This window comes from Solanum stenotomum, chromosome 5 (genome assembly GCF_019186545.1).
Source record: "Solanum stenotomum isolate F172 chromosome 5, ASM1918654v1, whole genome shotgun sequence".
NCBI classification, from domain to species: domain Eukaryota; kingdom Viridiplantae; phylum Streptophyta; class Magnoliopsida; order Solanales; family Solanaceae; genus Solanum; species Solanum stenotomum.
Genome location: NC_064286.1, coordinates 49,871,505 through 49,897,274, shown reverse-complemented (window position 1 = coordinate 49,897,274; position 25,770 = coordinate 49,871,505). Strand labels below are relative to the sequence as shown.

General features: G+C 33.8%; 2 protein-coding genes, 1 non-coding gene and 1 pseudogene across 5 annotated transcripts; 2 read left to right on the top strand and 2 right to left on the bottom strand.

The window, feature by feature from the left end:
• Positions 1–1,542: 1,542 nt before the first annotated feature.
• Positions 1,543–8,729, bottom strand: LOC125865102 (serine/threonine-protein kinase ATG1c-like). 3 transcript variants are annotated; one of them, XM_049545270.1, is made up of 14 exons: positions 8,579–8,729; positions 8,205–8,477; positions 7,223–7,343; positions 7,043–7,101; positions 6,160–6,224; positions 5,873–5,966; positions 5,713–5,793; positions 5,480–5,588; positions 5,207–5,279; positions 4,762–5,123; positions 4,272–4,621; positions 2,669–2,957; positions 2,116–2,186; positions 1,543–1,955 (listed from the first exon to the last, which is right to left on the bottom strand). In XM_049545270.1, exons 2-14 carry the CDS (start codon positions 8,451–8,453, stop codon positions 1,725–1,727), a joined length of 2,154 nt encoding a protein of 717 aa, XP_049401227.1. In that variant the 5' UTR covers positions 8,454–8,477; positions 8,579–8,729; the 3' UTR covers positions 1,543–1,724. The 3 variants fall into 3 exon arrangements, with proteins under 3 accessions (XP_049401227.1, XP_049401226.1, XP_049401228.1); XM_049545269.1 differs by having other exon boundaries at positions 8,205–8,729; XM_049545271.1 differs by lacking the exons at positions 8,205–8,477; positions 8,579–8,729 and having other exon boundaries at positions 7,043–7,144.
• Positions 8,730–10,348: 1,619 nt separating this feature from the next.
• On the top strand, positions 10,349–10,422 carry TRNAV-CAC (transfer RNA valine (anticodon CAC)). The gene has a single exon. It is a non-coding gene; the product is annotated as a tRNA-Val (tRNA).
• Positions 10,423–10,787: 365 nt separating this feature from the next.
• Positions 10,788–13,801, top strand: LOC125864693 (PRA1 family protein A1-like). The gene is made up of 7 exons (XM_049544724.1): positions 10,788–11,086; positions 11,178–11,218; positions 11,314–11,392; positions 13,022–13,108; positions 13,186–13,274; positions 13,396–13,467; positions 13,556–13,801. The coding sequence occupies exons 1-7, from the start codon at positions 10,929–10,931 to the stop codon at positions 13,657–13,659; spliced, it is 630 nt and encodes a 209-aa protein (XP_049400681.1). The 5' UTR covers positions 10,788–10,928; the 3' UTR covers positions 13,660–13,801.
• A 7,422-nt stretch (positions 13,802–21,223) lies between these two features.
• On the bottom strand, positions 21,224–22,695 carry LOC125864115 (NADPH-dependent aldo-keto reductase, chloroplastic-like; annotated as a pseudogene).
• Between the last annotated feature and the right edge of the window lie 3,075 nt (positions 22,696–25,770).

Genomic DNA, 25,770 nt, shown 5'->3' with positions numbered 1-25,770 from the left:
AATTCCTTCATTTCCTCTTTAAGACATGTATGAGTTCTATCATCTATGGAAAAGAGAGAAAATACCTGATTCAAAGCACTCTTTGAAATTTCATACTCGGCTATCAAAATACAAGTACCTATAAATATTTTCACAAAGGGAAAAGACTCAAATGTACCATCGAACTTTGAGAAAAGACTCATCTATGTCCTCCGTTAAAAGTTTGGTTCATCTATGCTATTTCTGTTTGAGAAAAAAATTCATTCATACCATTTTTTGTTAACTGAAATGTTATAGATGAACCAAACTTTTAACGGATGACAAAGATGAGTCTTTTTTCAAAGTTTAATGTCATATTTGAGCTTCTTCCCTTTAAAAAATGATTAGAATTGCTCATTTGCACAAAAATACTATTGCAATTAAGATGGTACTGAGATAAGTTGTGCGGACTCCTTACTTTTGATATCGTATGTGTCGGATTCTCCAAATGAAGAAAGCTGCTTCGTATTGAACTGAACTATTATCCTGGTTCTGCAGGCGATACGTTCAATGTCAAAGGGACCTGCAAAAATTATACATGGAATAAATTAGTACTGTGACGATCGTAGGGAAGATCGAGAGGAAGATATTAAATTAAACTTAAAATAAAGGAGGAAATGAGAAAAATATATGAAATAGAAATGTGAAACAGTAAAAATTCAAAATTAAACGAAAATGTTGGTATAATAATCTTTTTTCAAAGAAATAAACTTCTTATTACCTCCCACAAGTTGGGTAAGAGTAATATCCTAAATCACAAGGAATGTAAGTGTAATGGAGCGAATATGAGATGAGGCCTTTGTAATTATTCCAATATAAAAAAATAGTAATATACACACGATGTAGGTAAGGTTGGACTATGATTTAAGAACATGACTTTTTAGTTTAACGTGAGTAAGTCTGTTGGTCTGTGGGGCTTGAATGAGGTGGATTGAACTCAAATAAGAAATTAATTAGAGTAAATGAATAAAAGAGTGAAAAAAATACAAGTGGCATTAAAGTGAATGAATACAATCTTTTGTATTCTTGTATTCGTTGATATTGTCTAAATATGATCATGAATACAAGTGATACAAGAACGAATAAATACAATCCTTATATTTTTTGTTGTTTGTATTTTTGTATACATACAGATTGTATTCATCAATACAACCTAAAGGCGCATATGCATACAAGTGATACAAGAACGAATGAATACAATTGCAATTCGAGGAAATAAATATAATCCTCTGTGTTTTTTGTTGTTTGTATCTTTATATTATATACATGCAAGTTGTATTTGTCGATACAACTCAAATGCACGTATTAACATAACAAATACGACTACTCGACACCTCAAAAATAATAGAAATACAGAGAAAGATAAAGATACAAAATACAGAAAAAAGATGAGAGCAAGAAAGGCGAGAGAGATTATTTCTTTGGCCTAATATCTCAAACGATTGCTATGAATGGTAAATATCTAAACTATAGCTACTGAAGCTTAATTATGTCCAAAAGTTAAGTTATTTCTGAAATTTTCAGAAAGGAACTTTAATTACAGTAATAATAGCTTTCAAACCATATAAAAGGACTTTTCACTTTCTTTAACATTAGTGAAAGAATAACTGTACAGATAAAGAACTATACAGAATAAGTTGTGATATGTTAAATCATCATTATATATTAACAGTTTTCTCTTCACTCGTCTATCACCTTCACGAGGATCAGTGCTGATCCTCACACTTGAGCACAGTCATGATTTGAGACCTTGAAACACTTTGCCTGTTATTGAGAACATCAATGTAACTCCTAAGCCTATAGCGATCGGAGTTTGTCAGTGAGAATGGAGGATTTAGAATGAGTGATGGTGCTTCTACTTGAAGGAATGCTAACAAGCGTACTGCTTTTGAATAAAACACCACTGCATCTTCAGTCCGACCCATGTACTCGTCAACCTGCCACATATTTCAATATACAGTAAATCCTTTAAATTTAATCTTAGAGATTTCAAGTTTTTTCCCCTTCCTAATGTTACATGGCGACAATTATATTTGTTGATAGTAGAAATTAGTTCCACTTTTACCAAACACTACCAAGATAAAATGAAATACTTACCGCTCCCTTTCTGCCGAGGTCTAGTGCAGATTGAAATATCATCTCCATTGCATCTGGTACCTCGGCATTTCCTAGAAACAAGCAACAAACAGACGTAAATGTCTTCATCTTTATTTGCTAAGGCCATAAAAAAGTAGGTCTATGAGTCATTTTCAAGCAAAAAACTTGAAACATTACCACAACTAGGAGGCCAGAGCCCAGATGTAAGACAATAGCTAAAGAAAACATTTGATGAATGCAGCTACTTATCATCTACGGAAGAGTTGGTAATTCCATATCTCTAGATCCTCTAGAGAAACCATCAAGATTGCTAGCATATTTTTTCTTGATTAACAATGGATTAAAGCTAAGCCAGGCATATTAAAAGCTAGTTATCATCCTACTAGAAAAAGGGGAGGAAACAAAACAAAGGGCAAACCAAAAGCACAGTAACCGCGAAAAGGGTCACATATAAAGCACAAAAAGGTCAAATAGAACAGGAAGGCACGCAGCACAAGTTTCAGTACTTGATCATACCATGCACTTTTTTCTTTCAGTAAGTTCAAATATTTACCAGGCTCTATATGTTTGGCAAGTTCCTCTGCCTTCCCAACTTCACTCAGAAATGCTCTTTGAATATGAGATAACACATTCTCTGGCCCCAAATTGTTACAAGTGTCCTTTTTAATGTCAGGCCTAACTCGACTGTCCCTTAAAATCTCCATCAATTCAGCAGTTTTTTGGTTTGGACTTCCTTCAATTGCTGATGCCGCTTGTGTATGACAAACATGCAAGGCTTGCTTCCATATTGCAAGCATGACAAGCTCAATTGAAAATGCTTCCAGATGCCTGCCTGCGGCAATCTATAAACAGAACAGACAAGTATTAGTGAGAGAACATCAGTAATGATCAGGTAATAGCTTAATCTGCCAAGCCAAAAAGAATCACGAGGAGGCAGAATCGTCTACCAAACTATCAAGATTGCTAGTGAACACTGAACAGAAGAATGCATACAGTAGCACCAAAGAAAAGTTTCTAAAGAGTAGGCAGATGCAGATACAAAGATATCACCAGCATTCAAACATTTAGCACTACCTAAAATTAAAAAGGTTGGTGCATATTCAAGATATATCAACTATAGGCAGATAAAGAAAACCTATAATTTTTTGAATCAATACAGACTTAAAGAACAAAACACAATAGGAGAGATCAACTAGATGTGATTAGGCTTAGATCATATCATTACACTTGCACCAAGTTCAGTGTTATAAAAAATTTTGTATCTTGGGATAAATGCAAGATATGAACATCTAGTTTTGGAGAAACCCTGCTTTTAAAATACGAATTATCTACAGTTACAATAAAATAGGATGTAATAGAGCACAATGGATACTAAGAAACATTACCTAACCCCCTATTAGTTTGGGATTGAGAGCAGTTGGTTGTTGATCATGTATGGGATGTTTGGTTAAGTCAAACTTGCAAAACTAGATATCACCAATATAGTTATGAAATTGTTTTAAAAGGTTTTTCAGGAATAAAAAAGTTGACTTTATGTATGTAAAGATGTATTAAAAAAATGTATGTAAAGATGTAAAATACTTCAGGAAACAGCTCATGTTTGTACTTAAACACCTTCTATTCACATTTATCACAATAGAAATATTTTCAACTCAGAAACAGAAAATGATTTCAAACTTAAGATATTGAACACAATGCAAAGCAATAAATATGTTTTAACACAAATTCCAGTAATAAACAGCCAAAAAAAAAAAAAAAAGAGCAGTCTATCTGCACCTAGATGAAGATATTCATCCTTCTACTTTTTACTATTGATAAATAACTGGGAAAAACATCTTAATCATACCTAGGTAACTTGACAAATGCTTTTGAAGTACACGGGGATGAAAAACTTGATAAATTTAGATGACACAAGCTTGAGCAAAGATGTTAGACCCCTACTATGCATGCAATAAATCAATGATAAACAAGAGTTGCAAGGCCACCACAGAACTGTATTGCTCTCTAAATGAAGAGTAGGAGAAAAAAGATTGCAGGATATAATGAACTAGACTTAAGTGTTCTCCCTCCACCCCTGTATGCTAAGAACCGCCCTAACATATTCAGATATAGGACTTCTAACATTTTTGAAGGGAAAATGCCTTAACGTGAGTTACCTTCTCATTGACCAACTCTGTGATAGCAGAAGCAGAATGTTGCAGCGACTCAATTCTGGCTATGCCATCAGTTGGCTTCTCCAGAGGGTCTACTATATCTGTGGATCCTTGTGAAGCTCCTGGAGCAGAAGAGGGACTTTCCAACCTTAGTACTATGCTATTAGTTGCAGGACCAGTAACAACCACCGACTCACTTAATCTAGAGTCCATGTTCCCAGAGGCTTGCAGGGAACAACTTGATCTAAATGGTGTATTGCTAAGCCTAGAAGCACCTGCTGAAGAAGATGAGTCCATGAGGGACCCAGAAACAAGGACATATTCCCGCTCAATCAATTCGAATGAATCCGCCACTGTTGGATCAGTCAATCAGGTGAATGCCAAATCAGCAAATTTAAATCTGACCAAACTAGTGATAGGATAAACAAAAGGAAAATTTTCATTTCAAATATGTAGGCAAAAAGAAAATTTGGAACATTATTGAACAGAGCACCTCTTGGACATAGTCTATGGTCCATGGAACTGGATTCCTTCAGCTTGCCTTCTGAATGTCGGTGTTGGCCAGGACTAGAACCAATAACATTTGATTTATGGTTGATGTTGCTACAATTCAAAGGAGGACCAGTTTTGTTTGAAGCACTTGTAACTTCTTTCTTATAATCTTTTGCATCATGAGAAAATCCACAGGAAGATCTCAGTGATATCCCAGCAAAAGAAGGACCACCATCAGGATTGCTGGAATCATCATCTAAACTAAATGGTAAGCCATCTTCTTGAAAAATTTCCTCAGTGCGCCTTACAGGATTGCGTTCTGTCAGAGAAAACCCATCTATTACCCTTTGAGGTCTCTGATTCCTGTGTAGCATGTCCAAAACATAAAGTCAGTGCCATGAAACGTGTATGTCATATCAAGTATGTTAATTCATCAGCTAGCTTACCTAGACAACTCATCAGGCTGCTTCTGTGCAAGAAATGGGTGGTTAAAGAACTCTTCAAATGTCAACCGCTCCACTGTGCGTTCAGATATGCAGAAATAGAAATTTTGAACTTTTCATAAGAAAATGCCATGTAACGGTTAACTCAGGCTTTCAATCTTATGGCCTTTTCGATGGCAAAGCATGTAAAAAACTATGATCTAAGTACTGAGGTTTTGGAAACAATCAATGAGTGGATTTTAAATTATTGAAATCTAGTCAGCATAAAAGAAGTACCTGGATTACGGCGCAATAACTTTTGACATAAATCTATGCAATGAGGACTTAGATTCTTGGCATCTAGAGGAAATTGCAATTTAGTGGACCTCATTATGTTTTGGAGCAACTACAGGAATAATGGAAAAAAGTTAAAACAGGGCTGGCTAAAGCCATTTGAATGTCACCAGTCAAACTGAAATTGAAACAACCAATAAGGTAAGTTACTATGTACAGCTGAAAAGAAATTAAACCTGTATTTGATTGTTTCCAGTAAATGGGGTTTTGCCAGTTACTAGCTGGAACAGAATGGCACCAACACTCCAGAGATCTGCCTGTGTTTTGAGCCAAAAGTTAATATGAATTTAAAAGAGAATAGCATATGGACTGGTGTGTGTAGAAAGAGAATAACACCTTTGCATCATATTTTTGAAGTTGCATTATTTCGGGAGCCATGTACAATGGCGACCCACATAGAGTTTCTGCAAGCACCCTAGGCTGCAAAGATCTGACAAGAGAGAATGGTAATTTTGAGCGGACAGCTTAGGAGAACCTTTAACTCTAAGGCTGCAAATCTTAAAACAGAAGGGAAGGATGAAAGATAATCTAGCAAATGTTTTTTCTGAAAGAGATGAAAAATGTTAAATAAAAGACCTTCACATTAGGAGAGTGACGTTTCTGACAGTGTACTACAACTTTACCTTGCAAACCCAAAATCAGCAATCTTCAAGGTGGAGTTGTCATCAGTTGCAGACAATAGAAGATTCTGTAGGATCAAGGCAAAGGACACAAGTCAATGAGTTGACAGTTCCACCGAACGACAATTCAAATTCTTAGAAGTTTCCAGATTAGTACTTATCTCCGAAAGAAAGAAAGAATTACTACCAAAGAGAGACTATTTACTCCTAGAAAACCACACATTTGGTTCCCCTCCCTCAACTAAGATGTACCAAATTGAAGATAAAAATGTCACTATGTTTGTTTATAGACAGTCGTCTCCTTGGATTATATGGAGTAACATGGTCAATAAGGATTCATATAGCCGACCCAACTAGATTGGGATTTCATCTCCTGAATACCTTTCTTTTCTTTGATATATATATTTTGATTAATGAGTTAATAATAAGAAACCTACATTAGAGAAATGTAATTAGCTATTCAAGAATAAGGCAATTGCACACCTTGGTCACCCGTAAGTCATGCAAGTATTTCCAACAATTCAATCGTTACTTTTAGTTTCTTCAAATCATTAGCTACTAGGATCTGGTTATCAATATAGTAGATGGCTTCGGACAGAACAAGGCTGCTACTTGGTAATGTCAAATCATTAGTACATGACTGATCAGTAGTCTCTTTGCAGCTGTCATTTTTCTAATATTCACAGAAAAAAGCTACAATGGTAGACATTACATGGTCATGACTTTAAAATGAGAATTTCTGGAAAGGAAGATACATTTCAGCACCTAATGCTCCTCCTTAGATTAAAAACAACTAAATTCATATGTTTAAATTTGTAGCTTGGGCTGTCAAGGCAACCACCAAAGCAAACTAAATTTTGAGCATAACACACGAAGGAAAGCAAACCTGAGGCTTTAGGTCCCTGTGTATTAGATTGTTTTCGCGAAGGACTTTTAGACCAGATGCTGTGGCATGATATGAAAATGAATATTACCATGCGGAATTCATCTAGAAAAGAATATTCAGTCTAAAGTGAATATAGGAAAATAGGCAGAAGAAAATAGAAGCTTTACAGTTTACACAAACCTAGCTGCTGCATGAAATGTTTGGCAGTTGCTTCTGCGATTCTCCCTTGACGTCGTTGTATGTACATTGAAAGATCACCCCCTCTGCAGTACTCTAAAACAATATATATTTTCCCCGGATCCTATAACCCATGCACGTGAGGGTTCATTTAGATAAGAAGCAAAAAGCGTATATGAAGGTCGGAAAAACATTTTGTTTCTCTTTTAAGCAATTATAAAGCTAGTAACACAATGCAACTCCAACTAGTAAATATACAGTTCCAAATTTACATAACATCTAAAAAGGATATACTATCCATCCATAGCTACGCATAAGTGCTGAATTTTTAATCATCATCTAGAGTTTAAAAAGAGAAAGACCACAGCAAGTTACCGTTACACTTCAAGAAGGAAAAGCTATCTTTACAGTGGGAGTTAAATCTCCCTTATACAAGTTAGACACTTCCTAATAATTTCATATTGTTACTAGCTCTTTCCCCAAGCTTCTAAGAAGCCAAAGGTGCTTATTTTTTTTAAAAGAAAATGTTTCTATTAGAGATTAGCCAAACTTCTTGGAAAAATGTAAGGGGTCGTTTGGTAGCTGGTTTGGAGGTGAGTTACGTAGGTACTATATCTTGCATAAGTAATATCACGTTTGGTAGCTGGCATCACGTTTGGTGGCTGGTTAGGAATAAGTTATTCATGTTTGAAATTAATACGGTGTTTAATTTGCAATTTAGAAATTCGAATAACTATACTAATCTAAGTTACGAGGGAATGTATGTATTATTTATGTAGGCTAGAAAGTGCAATAACTAAATCTTGCCTAACTAATACAAAAACTAATACATACTCGTAACTAATCTCTATATTTATTAGTAATAGATGCATAACTCTAGCCAGCTACCAAACTACCCCTAAGCTTTTTTGAGTAGTAGCATAAACAAATTTGTTCAACTAAATATGTAGTACACACAATGAAATTGAATTGAGTAGAGTAGGACCTCGATCATGTCGTGCAAGTGAATAATATTAGGATGACTAATCCTCTGTAGAATAACAATTTCAGATTTGAGGCTCTCTTTGAGTTTACTGTTGAGCCGAGCAGTAGCAATCTCCTTGATCGCCACTTCTGCGCCGTTGACACGGTGGCGCGCTAGCCACACCGTCGAGAAAGACCCCGCCCCGATTTGCTTCTCAACAACATAGTCCCTAATCACAAATTTCCCACCTATGCTCGTCGATTGATCCATCACACCTGCAAATATCCCCAAACCCTAACAATCCGAAGAAGTCAAATTGATATTCAGATTATGCCAATTGCAGAATAGATCGAATTCAAAGTTTTTTGTATTGAAGTTTTGGTAGAGAGGCGTACAGATTATGGAGATGAATTGGTGATAATTCTGGTGATTGTGATTAAAGATAATGAAGAGCTTGAAGAGAGATATCAATGGAATTCTTCATCTTCTTTTATCAGTGTGTTTGTGTTGGACTTGGAAGTTTGATGTTAGTGTGCCGTGTCAGGGTGCAGCAGTCAACATACATATTTGCACTTAATTTACCCTATTTATCCGGATCAGTTTACGTAAATGCATTCATAAATGACAATTTTATTAAAATATCACACCCCATAGTAACCAACTTCATTGATCTCTATATCACATATTCTTAAAATGCTTATTTATGGAAAAAATAATAATTAGGAGTTCAATATTTATATAATTATCAAGATGACAAACTCATAAATAGGAGTAAAGAGAAGAATTTGAAGATATGGTGCCACTTTTTTATTTAATAGGCAGGGTTAATAAAATAGGGAAAATTACGATGTTGAACAAATTTATACTATTTAATTAGTCATTATAGCTATAGTTTACTGTAATTATTACTAGCGACTAACTTTAACTATTAATTACATGGGCTGATTTCGAGTTTGTATAATTAGTCAGGTTTGTATAATTCACCACATTTGTATAATTCACAACTAACAATTCTTCATTTGATTTGTATTTATATACGATTGTTTGTATTTGTATATGATGATGATTTCCTTAGGTTTTTCAATTTTATCACCGTATACATTCAATCTTATTTTTTAAAATAAATTTTTAAAGTTTGTATAAACGTGTAGTTTTTGAATTTTGTGTAATATAATTTATATAATGTAATTTGTATAGTATAATTTGTAAAACCGTTTAAAGTTCATATGTTTATGTTTGTATCAATTTGTTATTTCGAGTTTTATCATATTTGTATAATTTTAGACTTCGTATTATTCAATTATACAAAAGCATGCGAATTTTACAAACGTACCCACAAATTATACAAACGAGATGCGAATTATACAAATTATTGTCCTCTCTCACTCGCCTCTCTCCTCCCTCTCCCAGTCTCCCCCTCCCAATCTCGCTCACCAGATATACAAATACATATGTATACCAGTTACATATACACAATTACTTTGACATATATACATATACAATTCGTCTCTCTCCACTCTTTGCCCTCTCTCGCTCTCCTCTCTCCTCCCTCTCCCAATTTCGCTCGCCGCTCTCCTCTCTATAACATGTAGCTACGAATCGTAATTAGCAAACTATAGTTATGAAATATAATTAAGTTATTTTTGAGTGACTATATGTGAAAATTCCCCAAATAAAAATAGAATACACATACTAATCAATGAAAGAAATACTAAATTCTAGCTGTGTGATGCCTCATATGCTCATAGCTAAGGAATTAAAATCAAAGATTAAAAGAAAGTTTTTGATGAAATTGAAATTATATAACTAAATAATCTAATATAAAATTTCATATCTACCTAGTTATTTTAGTGAAAGCAAAACTTGAAATATCTTTTCTAAGAAGGAGGTACATAACTAATTAACACAACATTTACAACATAACAAAATATATAGAAAACTAAATTAGTGTATGCATGGGACAGGTGTCTACTCATCACAATAAATCTAATTTATTTTACGTAAATAGTTAATTCATATTAAATACTCAATTGATGAACATTTCAATCATATTTTGAAAATTCTAAAATATAATTCAAGCATAAACTTTTTCTATAAATAAATATCACTATAGCAATTTGATTTAAAGTTTATCAAATGATAAACCTAGAAACTCGTTTACATGTGTCTGGGTGGTGTAGTCGGTTATCACGCTAGTCTCACACACTAGAGGTCCCCGGTTCGAACCCGGGCTCAGACATTTTTTTTTTTTTGGTTTTCCATTCGGTGTTTGGAGCTCCGACTAAATTTAGATCGCGAAGACTTTTTTTTCCCAAAAACTAGATCGCGTACTACAAGGCCCATTTGGCTCCCCCAATAAATCATACCGTGCTTTTTAACTTTTTTTTTGGTTTCACACTCGATGTTCGAAACCCAGACTAGAGCTTCAATTAAATTCGAATTGACACTATTTTTTGTTTATTTCCCACTTGGTATTCGGAGAATCGGAGAGCTCTATCTAAATCCAAATCACGCGCTGCGCTCACATTCGAAGGTGACACTTCCAACTGAATTTTCTCTATACCCACTTCTCGAACTCAAAAACGTGAAGCAATCCCACCACACTTCATCTTCATCATTCCAAAAAAATTCAAACCATTTTACTACTCTCCGCAGAGCTGAATTTCCAAAAGCCTTCAGACTTCAGTCCCTTTTTCCCCTTGCTTTGTGTCCGGTGAATTCTAGGGTTTCGCCTATTCTTCAACAATGGATTGGGGAACTGTAACCACAGAGGATCTAATTGAGGCTCTACGCGAAGTCGAGTGGTCATCTCCACCACGTCCCTTCTCTGAATTCTTCTCTCGCTTCACTTTCCCCCGATCTTATTCCAAATGGAACAGTCGACTCAAGTGTAATCTCTACTAGTACGTTCTCTTCATTGGCAATTCAAAGCACTAATTAGGTTTTTTCTGAATTGCATTTAAAATGTTTTTTTTTTTTTTAAATCTTTTGCAGTTACAGGACGAATTACTTTATTATGATTGTGGCTATTCTTGGTAAGGAAAAAATATTGAGTTATGTATATGAATTTTAGCTTTACAGTGTTTATTTTGGAGCTCATAAGTACATTCATTTGCATTTTGTATTGCAGCATTGGGGTTTCTAAGGAAGCCACTTGCAATTGTTGCTGCGCTTTTGACAGCACTTAGTATTGCTTTTCTAAATGACAGGTATTCTATTCTAATCTATTGGTGAGGTTTTTTTTGCCATTAGAGTTTTAGTTTACATACCATTTGCCTATATTTTGTATTGTTGCCTTCACTTTTCTAAGGTGGAATGTGGGGGAAAGAGGGTAAATGGTTAGAATAAACAATGTGAAGGAGGGGGGTGAGGGGTGATATGGGTAAAGGGGTTGGTTCTTTTCATGAGTCCGCAAACATGGCAAGTTTAAAAAGCCAGCTTGGATTAAATGCACAAGGTGGAACTTCATTAGCAAAGAAAGGCAAATATGATTTGTATGGGTAAAGACAAGGGTGTTTCTGTGACTAACTTCTATCGGTGAGCAAAGTTAAGGGAAGTCAATAGGCGAGTGAAAAAATTGAACCTTTCCAGATAAAGTAATACCTTGGCTTAGTCGTGCAACAAATGAAATATTTTCAAATTTTTTGTTAAGACATGGGACGTGGATCATCTTGAGTGGTGGGTTAACTAGAGACGAACCCAGAATTTGAAGACTTTGTGTGCACCAATCTAAACTTAAACTAAAAACAACAAAATATGGCTTTAGTTGGATTTGAACCTTGGTCTCACGAGTGGTACCTTTGGCTTGTACCAGCAGCACAAGGCACTCCTATGCTACTCATAAGTGCACTGTTAATTATATTCTAGTTTCTACCAATTTCCCAAGTTTTCCAAGATAGATGTACATATATACACATGTTTTTTTTGAAGTTAATGGGTGCATGTGCACCCCAACTTTGCATGTGGGTCCGCCTATGGGGTTAACACCTTTTGACATCTATGTCCTTCTTGATCCGCTCGTCTTTTTCGTTATGCTTTTGTGCAGGTTATTTATATTCTCTTTTATTCGAATTAAACTTGATGCATTTCCAAACTGTTCTTATTCATAAAATTTCAAATTCTCCTATCTATCATAGGGTTAAAAGTTAGCCTTCCTAGCTTTGAGTTATTTTTCTTGGAGACTTATATGACTTTAAAACTGGATAGTCTTTTGGTTTGGTCTACGAGTAAAGAATACCCTTCTGATGCAGGGATGTAGTAGTGAACTAAATGATTTTTTCATTCGTGACACATTAGCATACCCTGCCCTCCATATGGAGAGAAAATGACGCAAGTCATTTGGACTCCTTGAAAGTTTTTCTATGTTTTTCCCCTGGTCAATAATAATTCTTTCATATTAGAAGGAAAAGCACTCATGTTAGCTTGTTGCTTCAGGTTTTCTGGTTATGTGTCAATAGCTAGAAGAATAACCGATTCCAACTGTCTGTTTTACTATCTGTTGGATATACTAATCTGTTTGTTTAGAGATGCATGTGAAACAAATTTTGCCACCTAACATTGAAGTACAGATGTATCTCTTAACTGTTTTTTTTTCCGGTATAACATGACTATTGCATATGACACAAATGCCATGATAGACTTTTTGAGTTCATTACATTATGTGTATTGATATTTTTCCTGTAAATACTTCATAGCACATTCTTGATGCTTCTGGATATTTGAATGTATTATCTTTAATAATCAAAAAAATAAAATTTCCACTGAAGAACTAAGGTTTGATAACAGCATTCATACTTTATTCCTGTATCTCTTAATATTGCTAAGGATTGTTCCTGCAGTTTTGCAGGTACTTTTAGTGAAAAGGTGACAAGAACTGTCAGACAGTTTTCACCTCATTTAGCTGCAAAAATGAGACCTGCACTCACGTAAGTATGCATGTGTATTTATATTTTTAAGCACACTGAGGCTGTATCGCTGGTGACATATATTTGATAATGTTCAGGCCGGTTATTCGAGGGCGTCCATCCACTAAAAGAGCAATATTCATTTGTGGAAGGCCTCGTTGGGTGTTTGTCTTTGTATTCTCTATAGGTACTGGAAGTGTTTGTTCTAGTTTATGTTTTCTATCTTCCTTTCTCTTCTTTACTTTCATGTTGAATCATTGGGAGTTGTATTATGAAATTCTGTTTGATACTGTTGTGCAATTGTGCAGTGAGTTTCTTCCTCTGGTTTGTTTCCTGTGGCCTTTTAACTGTCCTTTGGGCTTTTGGTATAGGTCTTCTTGGTGAGTTCTCTCTTCTTATTGTGATTTTGTTTTTTTGTTCAAATTCTATGTTATGATTGAATAAAACTCTGTTCTCTCTCTCTTTCAGCCACTCTTGCTCATGCAAGCTTCAGGAGTCCTAATTTGAAGGCTCGCCTCAATACATTCCGTGAAGAATTTCGAGCTGTCTGGCGTAACTATAGTGAGCTGTAGCTTCAGTTGAGTTCCGGTTGCTCTACCAATCTGCAATTAGATGTACTGATTCACTCATTATATTTTTCGTTGGCTTATCTGTAAATTAGCATGGTCTAATCAGTCTTGAAATAGTAACAAGAATGTGTGGTTCAGCAGTTTACATGCTAGTGGGAAGTCTATTTTCCTTTCGTAAAAGAAAAGGAAAATACATGTTGATCCTGTACTTTTGAAATTCTTTCTCCAGTTTGATATGAAAATAGTGAAATGCTTACCTACTTGATTAAGAAAAAACTAGTGAAATGTTGATGTGATTGCCAAATGGATTGATCTATTTAGTGGAAGTTTAGATATAAGCTAAGATCATATGACCTACAAGGCATTGTTTTTTATTGTTCTAGTGAAGCCTTAAGTAGCTGGTACATTTCTACATTCTTTTTAGTTTTAATTTGCTGGTGCATATTCTATAGTAGAGGTGCATTCCTTTCTATTCACTCATGCATTTTCTTATACTTGTTCAAATTTTTTTTTTGAAGAAGAGATGGTGTGCCTGTTTCTTGTTTTATGAAACCTCGAGGTTTGTATTGACTCAATTTGAGCATTATAAAACACTTTTAGCTTATATAAATCCAAGAGAAGACTTGGATCTAGGGTCAGTAGGAGCTGTTATTTAAAGAAAGTTGTGTCCACATATACCTCTTTCCCCCGGTGTACCACTTCAATTATGGAAATGAAACTAATTTGGTTAAGCTGCATCTCAAATTTTGCCCAGCCTCAAATAGTATGCCATTTCTTTGACAAGACTTCTTTAGATGGCAGTTTGACGCCTTATCAGCTCAAAAAATGTATATCAAAGCTCGACATTACAGATATTTTCTTGAAACAATGGCTGCTATTTAAACTTGTGTACTGGTCTCTGGGATATTTGTATAGGAGTTAGCCGTGCAATGTATTAGTTTCCTTTGTTAAATTCTTACCTCTGTGGTTACTGATTTCTGCAATTTATATATATTAGAGGCTTTGGGTTATCTAGTACGCAAAGATTCTGTTGTTTGCACATTAGCTTTCTCAGATTGCTTTTGTTCAGTTTATATCACTTGCAAACTTGTTATGCTTCTCCTTCCACTACATATACTTGCATCTTGTTAGCCTTCCTAGATCCAGGTTGAAAACAATGCATCTTGAAGAGATTCTTGGTTTCTTTCTCATTGGCTGATGCAAATTACATGTACTTGCTTAGTAAAATCAGAAAAACATTTTGGTGTGGTGGATAGCTGCCATCTGTGTTCCTAGTTTTTCACCTATCCATAGTAATCATAACTCCAATTACTCCATCACCAACTATTGTTGTGGAATGAATTAGGTATAGAATCACTTTATCTAGACATCTTAGATTCGAGTCTAGGAATGGAAAAAAGTGATAAGGCACAAGTACCCCTAGACTATGACCCTAGTTAAGTTTAGGTGTGTCTCTGTGTTTTGGTCATAGTCTAGAGGGGTACTGTGCCTTATCCCATGGAAAAAATGTTCTGTTTTAGGGGGCCGTGGTTAGTCAGGACTTCGAAACTCATATCAGCCATAATGAAAACCCAAAGAGAAAAAAGGTGAACATACTGAAAACCCAAAGAGATAAAAAGCTTGAATGGATAAAGCATAGTTAATAAAGAACAATATTTCTTTTCCCTACTTTCATAAATAAATCATTCTACCTACTCTATATTTCTAATGAAATTTCTCTAATCTAGTAGTAATAATCATGAATTCAAAAAGATTACACAGAGTTACCAACTATAATCTGAATGAAATTCAACAAATCATGATTATCTTGTGCAAGAGGGGAAGCCAAATTCATGTCATCAAAGTCGTGATTGCACTTCAAAACAGCAGCCCTAGCACCTGCTCCTAGTTCACTTAAAGGTCTTGCTGTTTGAAAAGCTACTCTCATTCTGTTGAAATCTATACTGATCAAACTATATGCTCCACTACAAGAGCCCAAAACAGCTTTAATATTTCGATCTGTTTCTCTTTGCAACAGTATTGAACACTTATTACTTACTCCTTTCACAAATTTTGCTCCCAAATCAATTGCTAATGTTTCAAGATCATGAACAGTTTTCGCGGTTTGAAAACGAGGATCTGATGCAATAATCTTTAAGCAAAACTCCGGGTCTTGGATTTTCGTGTGACAAAAAGTTGTCACTAAAGGCGATTGGCTTGTGGCTAGCTTTGTAACACATGACAAGAAAATCAAAAAAATAAGTGACGATGAAGTGAAAAATAGTTTGCCCATTTTTATGTCTATTGATGTGAAAACGGAGCTATGTTTTTTTTTTAATGTATAAAATAAGCCTTTGAACATGTCTATTTATAATGGAATTTTGAAGTTTGTGTTTATGTCTAGGAGATGTAAAATATGAAGTAAATGCTAAGTTGGGTATAAATTACTACTTTGAAGTTTGATCATAAAAGGAAAAATCACATATTTAATATATTTAAGACCAAAAATATAATACATAAATATACTTTTTTTAATGTACAAAACATAACTACTTAAGAAATAATGATTTTGTTAAAAAAAATAAAATGGAGACGGTCTAATTTTAGGGAGTGAGATTTATGGGTTAATTTTTAGGTATTTGTTCCGCTCATTCTTCATATATCCCCCCTCCCCCCACACCCCCAAAAAAGGAAAATAAATAAATATACAATTTAAGCACCTAAATAATCCATATATAACAATACTTTGATTTTTCCTAAACATAGCAATATAATTCTAGCAAAAATACAACAAATTCAGTAAAAAAGAAAGAAAAAAATGGTAAATGTAAAAAAAAAAAAAAGGATTTTGTACGATTAATTATGAAATCAAATTTTAATTCCTTAACACCTTGTTTGGATGGTTGTTACCCATTGTATTGTATTGTTAGTTTAAATACAATATTTTCTTTGATTGTTACTTAAATTCTATTATATCGTATAGTTTAAATTCATAACTACGAAAAGACTCATATTTTATGTAACGATCAATTTTGTGTGATTAATATAATTTCTCTCTCATAACCACAATTCAACGTGACCATATTTTAATTTTAGTCTAGCACGACAAAAGATGGGATTTAACAAATAATTTTTATGCAAAAACTGTTTTGAAACAATATATATATATATATATATATATATATATATATTTGGAACTCAAAGATAACCCGCAGCCGCTACAACCTCTGCAACAGCCTCTGTCCTTCGGGTGAACACTCTGTGCACATTGGGTAAACCTCCCACTGCGTAATAACTTGCAAACCACACATGAGATGTAAATTGCACTAGGCAAGCCCTATGTGACAGGGGATGTAAACCGCACTAGGCAATTCCTATGCGACAAGCTCGACTCAGAAGACATTGGAGGGGGGGGGGGGATCCCGGGTCATCCGTGTGGATAACCACCCTCCAAATCAACTGAGTCATCCCGAAGGGCGAAACAAAACATTTGTTATACAATCAGTTTTAAATATTTATTTCAAGTTTGATGTTAGAAATATAGATTTCGATTTTGATAGATTTAAGTTTTGTGTTGTTTCAATATCAGAAATTTTAGACAAAACGATGTGGTTATCATGAAAAGATGCTGATTTTAAATTTGGTATGATAAATAAATTAATTTCCCCAAAAAATTATTTAAATTGAATGTTTATTTTGTTGTAAAATTTTAATTTTAATCTGTATGTTCATTCTGTTAGTAATAGTTCTGTAGTTTTTGCGTATATGCGTTAAAACAAATCTATCATTACACTACGTTGTAGACTAATTTATTAATATATAAATTTATTGTTAATAACATTAGTGATAGATTAAATAGAATTTGAAATGTCAAATATTCAATCTTTGAATTAACAAACTTTATATGGTTTTTAAAAATTATTTTTCATAAAAAATAATCTTATTAGATGTATGTTCAATGGGCCTTTAGGAATAGGGGTGCGCATCGGTCGGTTCGGTTCGGTTTTAGGTGTTATTGGTTCGGTTTATCGGTTTTCGGTTTGTAAATACTTCAAACCGATAACCAAACCAATAACATATTTCTTTTCGGTTTTTGGTTAATCGGTTTATGGTACTTAACAGTTCGGTTTTCGGTTTAACCAATAAGAAAATACTCATATATATTATATACACGATAAGAAAATTTTCAAAAAAACCATATGTTTTTCCAGCATTTGGCATGAAAGTAATAATCATAAAAGTAACAATCATTTTTCTTGCAAGTTTAGACACTAGACACATTCAAAGGAAAAAGTGTGAAAGTAACAATCGTTTAACCATTAACAAAAAGTATGAAAGTAACAATCGTTAAACCATTAACAATAAGACTAGTAAATTTAGTATAGTCTTATTGGGTTATCGGTTTAACCATTAACAAAAATTTATAAAACCAGAAACCGAACCAATAACCCAATAAAAAAATTTGCAAAACCGTTTAAAAACCGTTAGCCCAATAACCCAATATCAATAAATCAATAGTGTTTTTTTCGGTTCGATTTATTGGTTAAATCGGTTTTTGCACACCCCTATTTAGGACTTCGAAGCCGATATCAAATTCTATATGCACTGATTTAAAAGCTTGAATAAATAACACATAGTGAATCAAGGAGAACGATTTTTATTCCATTCAAAATGATACATTCATAAATAAACCATTCCTCCTACGCTACAGTTTTAATGAAATTTCAACTTCTAATCATATTAATGAATTCGAAAAAGTTCATATAGAGTTACCAACGATAATCTGAATGAAATTCAACATATTATGATTATCTTGTGCTAGAGGGGATACCAATTTTTGGCTATCAAAGTCATAGTTGCACTTCAAAACAGCAACCTTAGCATCTGCTCCTGCTTCACTTAAAGGTCTTCCAGTTTGAAAAGCTACTCTCATCTTATCAAAATTCAACCTAATTAAACCATATGCTCCAATACAAGAGCCCAAAGAAGCTTTAATTTTTATATCTTTTTCTCTCCGCAATAGTATTGTACACTTATTAGTTACTCCTCTCAGAAATTTTAATCCCAAATCGATTGTTAATGATTCAAGATCATGAGTAGTTTTCGTGGTTTGAAAACGAGGGTCTGATGCAATAATCTTTAAGCAAAAGGCAGGGTCTTGGATTTTCTTGTGACAAAAGGTTGTCACTAAAGGGGATTGACTTGTTGCTAGGGTTGTAATACATGAGAAGAAAATGAAAAAAAATAGTGATGATGAAGGGAGAAATAGTTTGCCCATTTTCTTTAATTTTTTATATGGAAATGTAGCTATGTTTTGTATAAAATAGGCCTTTGAACATGTCTATTTATATTGAAATTTTGAAGTAGTTGGGAATGTGTTTATGGTTAGGAGATCCAAAATATGACCAAGAAAATTGACTAACTAAGCAAACATAGCTACACTTTAAAAACATTTCCTAACATAGCTAAAGACTAAATTTTATAGTTAAGTCCCTAAAAATTGGTCAAACATTGATATAGAGGGGTAAATAGAGAGCACTCTTTATTAACTTATCCGTCTTCAACTAAATTAAACGAACAAATACAATATAGTCGCATGAGTGATATACAACTTTGAATTTCGAAGTCAAACCTATAATTTTGTATGACCATTTATCAAAATTACCCCATATCTTTGAAAGACTATGACTTGAACGAATCATAAAATTTCCTAATTAAGCAAACATAGATACAATGTAGCTACACTTTTGAAATATTTCCAAATATAGCTATAGACTAGATTTTATACTAACTTTCTACAAATTGGTCAAAATCCTTCCTCACCCTTTTTCTCTCATGGACACTTCTCTTGACATAGAGGTGTATCCAAGATTTTGAGAAAATGATGCACTATTACGAAATAATGAATGTAAAATACAAATTTGTCCAGTTTAACCTTAACTAGATGTATGTGTCTACGTGTATTATGCCACGTAGGATGTATGTGTCTACTTATGCAGACCTAAAATTTAAGTACATAAACAACAATTGAGGTCAAATTAAAGCAATGCCTTTAAAATATTATACTACCAAACATAACTATAATTAGCATTACAAGTTTACAACAAATCCCTAAACAAAAACAAAGGGAAAAGAAAACTCAGGCTTTCACCCTTGCTGCCAGACCTCTCATCTCCTCATTGAGAATCATAACTAGGGGTGGGCATGCTACGTATATAGCATAGAATATTGGTATTGGAAAGTTCAGTTCGGTAATTTTGATTTTTAAAAATATTATACTATTACTATACCAAATTAATTCGGTATAGTTCGATATTTTAAAGTTTGGTATCGATATTTTTTTGCTATACAGTATATTGATTATCATAGTTTGGTCAAGTTAAACTTACATTTATTTGCATAATAAAGAATTATGACTTGGCATTTCAAGAAACATTTCAATTATATCATACTAATACCCTTACACATGTAAAAATATTTTAAATAAAGTACAAACAATTTTCTTATTAATTAATGAATCAATCACCAAAATAGAACATTTAAATCACGATATGGAATTCAGTATCTACCATACCATTCCCACCACTAATCATAATTCATAACCAGGGCCGACTCAACAACATTGGGGGCCTAAAGCGAAACTGACGAGAGGAGCCTAATATTTTATTTTTTCATCATATATACTTTTTTTTATAATCTACTTTTCTAGCTATTTTAGATGCGAAGTCATTAGGTACTGTTTTATAATCAATTTGTTTTAATAATTCTTTTTCAAATGGCAATATAGCTAATTCATTCAATCTCTCTTGAGACATCGTTGATCTTAAAGAAGATTTAGTTAATCAATTTTAATTTCGAAAAAACTTCTTTCGGCTGAGGCAACGGTTACATGAATTGTTAACATTATTCTATAAGCAATATGTGTATTTGAAAAAGAATCAAGTCTTTTTATTTGATTGAGTATTTTCATTAGATCATTATCTTCTACTTGTATTATCTTCCTTAACACTTTTAATTCAAAAAATAAATCTAAACCATCAATATCAGAATAACTATTACATGTTAAAGAATGTTCAAGGTTAAGACAATATTTTTTTAAATTCTCATCATATAGTGATCCCAATATTTTACCTCTAAATAAGAAATCAAAAATATTTACATATGCTTCAATTGGTTCAAATCTATTTTGAAGTGAAAAAGCAGTTTGATCTACTCTACATATATAAAGCAATCAACTGTAAAAGATTCTTCAAGAGACTTTGTGATTTCGCTATCCATATTTTCATCAAATTATTTCTTACGAAATTTAAGTTTATTTTCATCTCATATGCAATTTCCTTAGTAGAAACCATAACACTCATAGTACATATAATTTTTTTTAAAAATAACATGTATAAGTAATTACTTTTTTTAAAATGGAGGCCCCAAAATATATGGGACCCAAGCGATGACTTTAGTGGCCTAGGGGTTAAGACGGCCCTGTTCATAACTAACACTTGAGGGATTGAATGTGCTCTGTTTACATTTTAACTTGTCCCACAGAAATAAATTAAAAGCAGTAATACAACAATAAGTTTTTAATGAATCTTTATACTGTTCAAAGTAGAAAGATGAAATGACACACAAATATAAAGTTGAAATGAGTTGTCCATTTTTTTGTGTGTAGTTCTAAAACTCACCATCAAATATATCTGCAAGAGTTTTCGCGAATGGAGTGACTCTAAACAAGCTAGCCTGCATCACAATTCAAAAATAAACAACAAGAATCTAGCAAAGTTTGTGATAACGATTAATACATCCAACTTCTTTTGGGGATAAGAAGGGAAACATAAGCAACGACTCACCTGCTCAGTTTCGGAGAACTTGGTGAGCAAGTCTTCAGGTATGCATCAGTTAAAATATCGAAATTCTCTTTGATCCTGGATTCATGTGTGCTTTTAGGAAGTACACAGTGACCCATCTGCATGCCCCAACGAAGACAAACCTGAGCCGGAGTCTTCCCCATTTTTTCAGCAACTGAGATCACAGCAGGCTGAACCGAGCGGTGCATAGCCCTAAACACAATGAAAGTGATGAATAATACACTAAAAAAGTTGTGCACATTTTAAAAGTGCTTCTAGTTAGTGATCTCACACAGAGAAGTGCACTCCCCTGGATTTGCAGAGTTCCTTCAATTTCGTCCGCTGAAATGTAGGGTGGCACTCCACTTGGTTAACACACGAGCTGAGCTATCTCGAGAAGATCTCCCATTTTTTTAGTAGAGAAATTGCTAACGCCAATAGCTTTAGCCTTTCCAGAATCATAAAGTTTCTCCATTACTTGCCATGTGCTAGGTATATCAGCTGGAATTAGATTTTCAGGTGTAAAGGCATCCGCAGTATTCTTCATCCTAACAGGCCAGATAAATAAGAAAACGAAAGATGTTTAACAATTCTATTACTAGTCAGTAGCATATGCAAAGCGTACTCCTCCGTCCACAATTAATTGTCATGGTTTCCTTTTTTAGAGTCAAACAATAAGAACTTTGACCAATATTTTACGATGTATATTTTCATCATATTGATATGCAAAAAATTGCAACTTATAGTACTTTTCGTATAGTTTTTGAATATCTAATTTTTTTTAAAAAAATATCGAATTAACGTAATCTAATTTAATTTTAAAAATTAGTTAAATTGACTTTCGAAAAGCGCAACTTGACAAGTAAAAGTGGACAGAGGAAGTACAAATCAATGTAATTGAGTTGCAGATCATGTAGAGTTTTGTTAAATGCCACTGGCACATCTTCAGGTGCATAATCAATGCAGCTACACAACTTTCAAATTGCTCAATTTGTTCGAATCTTGATTACCAGAGTTTGGATGTAATAAAGACATCTTCCCTCTTGGCAACAGCCTCTTCACAACTTCACCAATCTAAATAAACGGACAAAGAGTCAGTAGAAGTAATACTTTCAACCATAAATTGTTAATCCAACATATGTTTTGAAGATTCAATGATTACGATTTCAATCCAATTTTGACAGGACACAAATATCAGACTCCGAATCGTCAGATCCATGGATTAATACACATAAAAAATCGAGAAATTTGCGTAATTCCTAAAAAATGGCAAATAAATGTGGAAATATGCGTTAAAAAATTGGTGTGGGTATACATGATGATTCCCCAACTCAATACAGAGGTACTCATAGAGTTTTTTGAGATTAAATTTTGGGTGCTCCGAGGCGCCATATACATATGCTAATACACACACAATTTTGATGAATTTGCGTAATTCCTAAAAAATGGCCTTTAAATGCGGAAATATGCGTTAAAAAATGGTGTAAGTATACGTGATGGTTCCCCAACTCATTACGGAACTCCTCATAAAGTTTTTCGAGAAATTTTTTTGGATGCTCTGAGACATCAGATCCATGGACATTAACACATGAAAAATTGAAAAATTTACGTAATTTCTAAAAAATGACCAGTAAATGCAGAAATATGCGCTAAAAATATGGTGTGAGTATACGTGACGGTTCTCCAACTCATTACGCAGGTCCTTTTATGGTTTTTTCAGATTTTGGATGCTCAGAGGCTTAGATCCATGGGCTAATACACATGAAAATTGAAAAATTTGCGTAATTTCTTTAAAAAAAAAAGCCATGTAAATGCGAAAATATACACCAAAAGAGGTGTGTATATACGTGATGATTCCCCAACTCATTACGGAGGTTATCATAAAGTTTTTATAGAATTTTTTTTGGTTATTGCGCAAATATGCGTTAAAGATGGTGTGAGTATACGTGATAGTTCTCTAACTCATTACGGTGGTCCTCATTAAGGTTTTTTAGAAAATAATTTTGGTGCTCCGAGGCGCCAGAACCATGGGTTAATACTTACGAAAAATCCAAGAATTTGTGTAATTCCTAAAAAATGGTCAGTCAATGCAAATATATGCGTTAAAAATGGTGTGAGTATACATGATGGTTCCCTAACTCATTATGGAGGTCGTCATAAAGTTTTTTCAGAAATATTTTTTGGTGCTCCGAGGCGCCAGAACCATGGGTATTATACACACGAAAAATTAAAGAATTTGCGTAATTCCTAAAAAATGGCTAATAAATGCGAAAATATGCATTAAAAAATGGGATGAGTATACGTAATGGTTCCCCAATTCATTACGGAGTTCCTCATAAAGTTTTCAGATTTTTTTTGGGTGCTCAAAGGCGTTAAATCCACACAAAAAATTGAGGAATTTACAATATTCCAAAAAAATGGTTTGTAAATGGTTCCCCAACTCATTACAGAAGACCTCATAAAAACTATCAGATTTTTTTTTGGTGCTCTGAGGCGTCCATGGGCTAATACACACGAAAAAAGAGGAATTTGGGTAAGTCCTAAAAAAGCCAGTAAATATGGAAATATGCATTAAAAAAATAATGTGAGTATACGCGATGGTTCCCCAACTCATTACGAAGGTCCTCATAAAGTTCTTTCAGAAAATTTTTTGGGTGCTCTGAGGCACCAGATCAATGGGATAACATACACGAAAAATTGAGAAATTTGTGTAATTCCTAAAAGTGTTTTGTAAATACGGAAATATGCGTTAAAAACTGGTGGGAGTATACGTGATGATTCACCACCTCATTATAGAGTTTCTCATAAAGTTTTTTTCAGAATTTTTTTTGGGTGTTTCGAGGCGTCTTGATCCATATGCTAATACACATGAAAAATCAAGAAATTTTTGTTATTCCTAAAAAATGGCCTGTAAATGTTGAAATATGCATTAAAAATAGTGTGCGTATATGTGATGGTTCTTCAACTCATTACGGAGGTCCTCATAAAGTTTTTTAATTTTTTTTTGGTTGGTCCGAGACGTTAGATCTATAGGCTAAGATCCCGTTTGAATTGGCTTAAAAAAAGTAGCTTTTAAGTCAAAAATAAAAAGTCAAACTGAAATGACTTTTAAGTCAAAAAATAAAAAGTAGAGGGAGATCTACTTTTGGTTTTTGACTTATTTTAAGTCATTTTTACCTTGTCAAACCCTTCGTAACTTATTTTAAGTCATTTTTGACTTATTTTAGGTTATGTTTTATATTTGTCAAACACTTTCAGAAGTCAAAAACTGACTTAAAAGTTGGTTTGACCAACTTTTAAACCAATCCAAACACCCTCTAATACACACAAAAAATCAAGAAATTTGCGTAATTCCTAAAAAATGTCTATAAATGCAGAAATATGCGTTAAAAAAATAGTGTGAGTATAAGCAATGGTTCCCCCACTCATTACAAAGGTTCTAAAAAAGTTTTTTCAGAAAATATTTTTGGGTGCTCCAAGGTGTTAGATACATGGGCTAATATACATGAAAAATTGATGAATTTGCGTAATTGCTAAAAAATGGCCAGTAAATGCTAAAATATGCGTTTAAAAAATAATGTGAGTATACATGATGTTTCCCCAACTCACTATGGAGGTCTTCATAAGTTTTTTGAGAAAAAAATATTAGGTGCTCCGGGGTGCCAGATCCATGGGCTAATATACACGAATAATCAAGGATTTTGGGTAATTACTAAAAAAGAGGCTGTAAATGCGGAAATAGGCGTTAACAATTGTATGAGTATACGTGGTGGTCCCAACTCATTACAGAGGTCCTTATAAAGTTCTTAAAGAAAAAATTTTGGGTGCTCCGAGGTGCCAAATCCATGGGCTATAACACACGAAAAATCAAGGATTTTAGGTAATTCATAAAAAAAGACCCGTAAATGCAGAAATAGGCGTTAAAAATTGTGTCAGTAGATGCGGCGGTTCACCAACTCATTACCGAGATCCTCATAATGTTTTTTCAGAATTTTTTATTTGGTGCTCCAGGGCGTCAGGTGCATAGGCTAATATACACGAACAATCGAAGAATTTGTGTAATTCCTAAAAAAGGGCCTGTAAATGCGGGAAAAAAGTGTTAAAAATGGTGTGAGTATACATGGTGGTTCGCCAACTCATTACGGAGGTCCTCATAATTTTTTTTGAGAAATTTTTTTTGGAGCTCCGGAGGGCTAGATCCATGGGCTAATAATACACACGAAAAATTGAGAAATTTGGGTAATTTCTAAAAAAGGGTCTATAAATGCTGAAATATGCGTTAAAAAATGGTGTG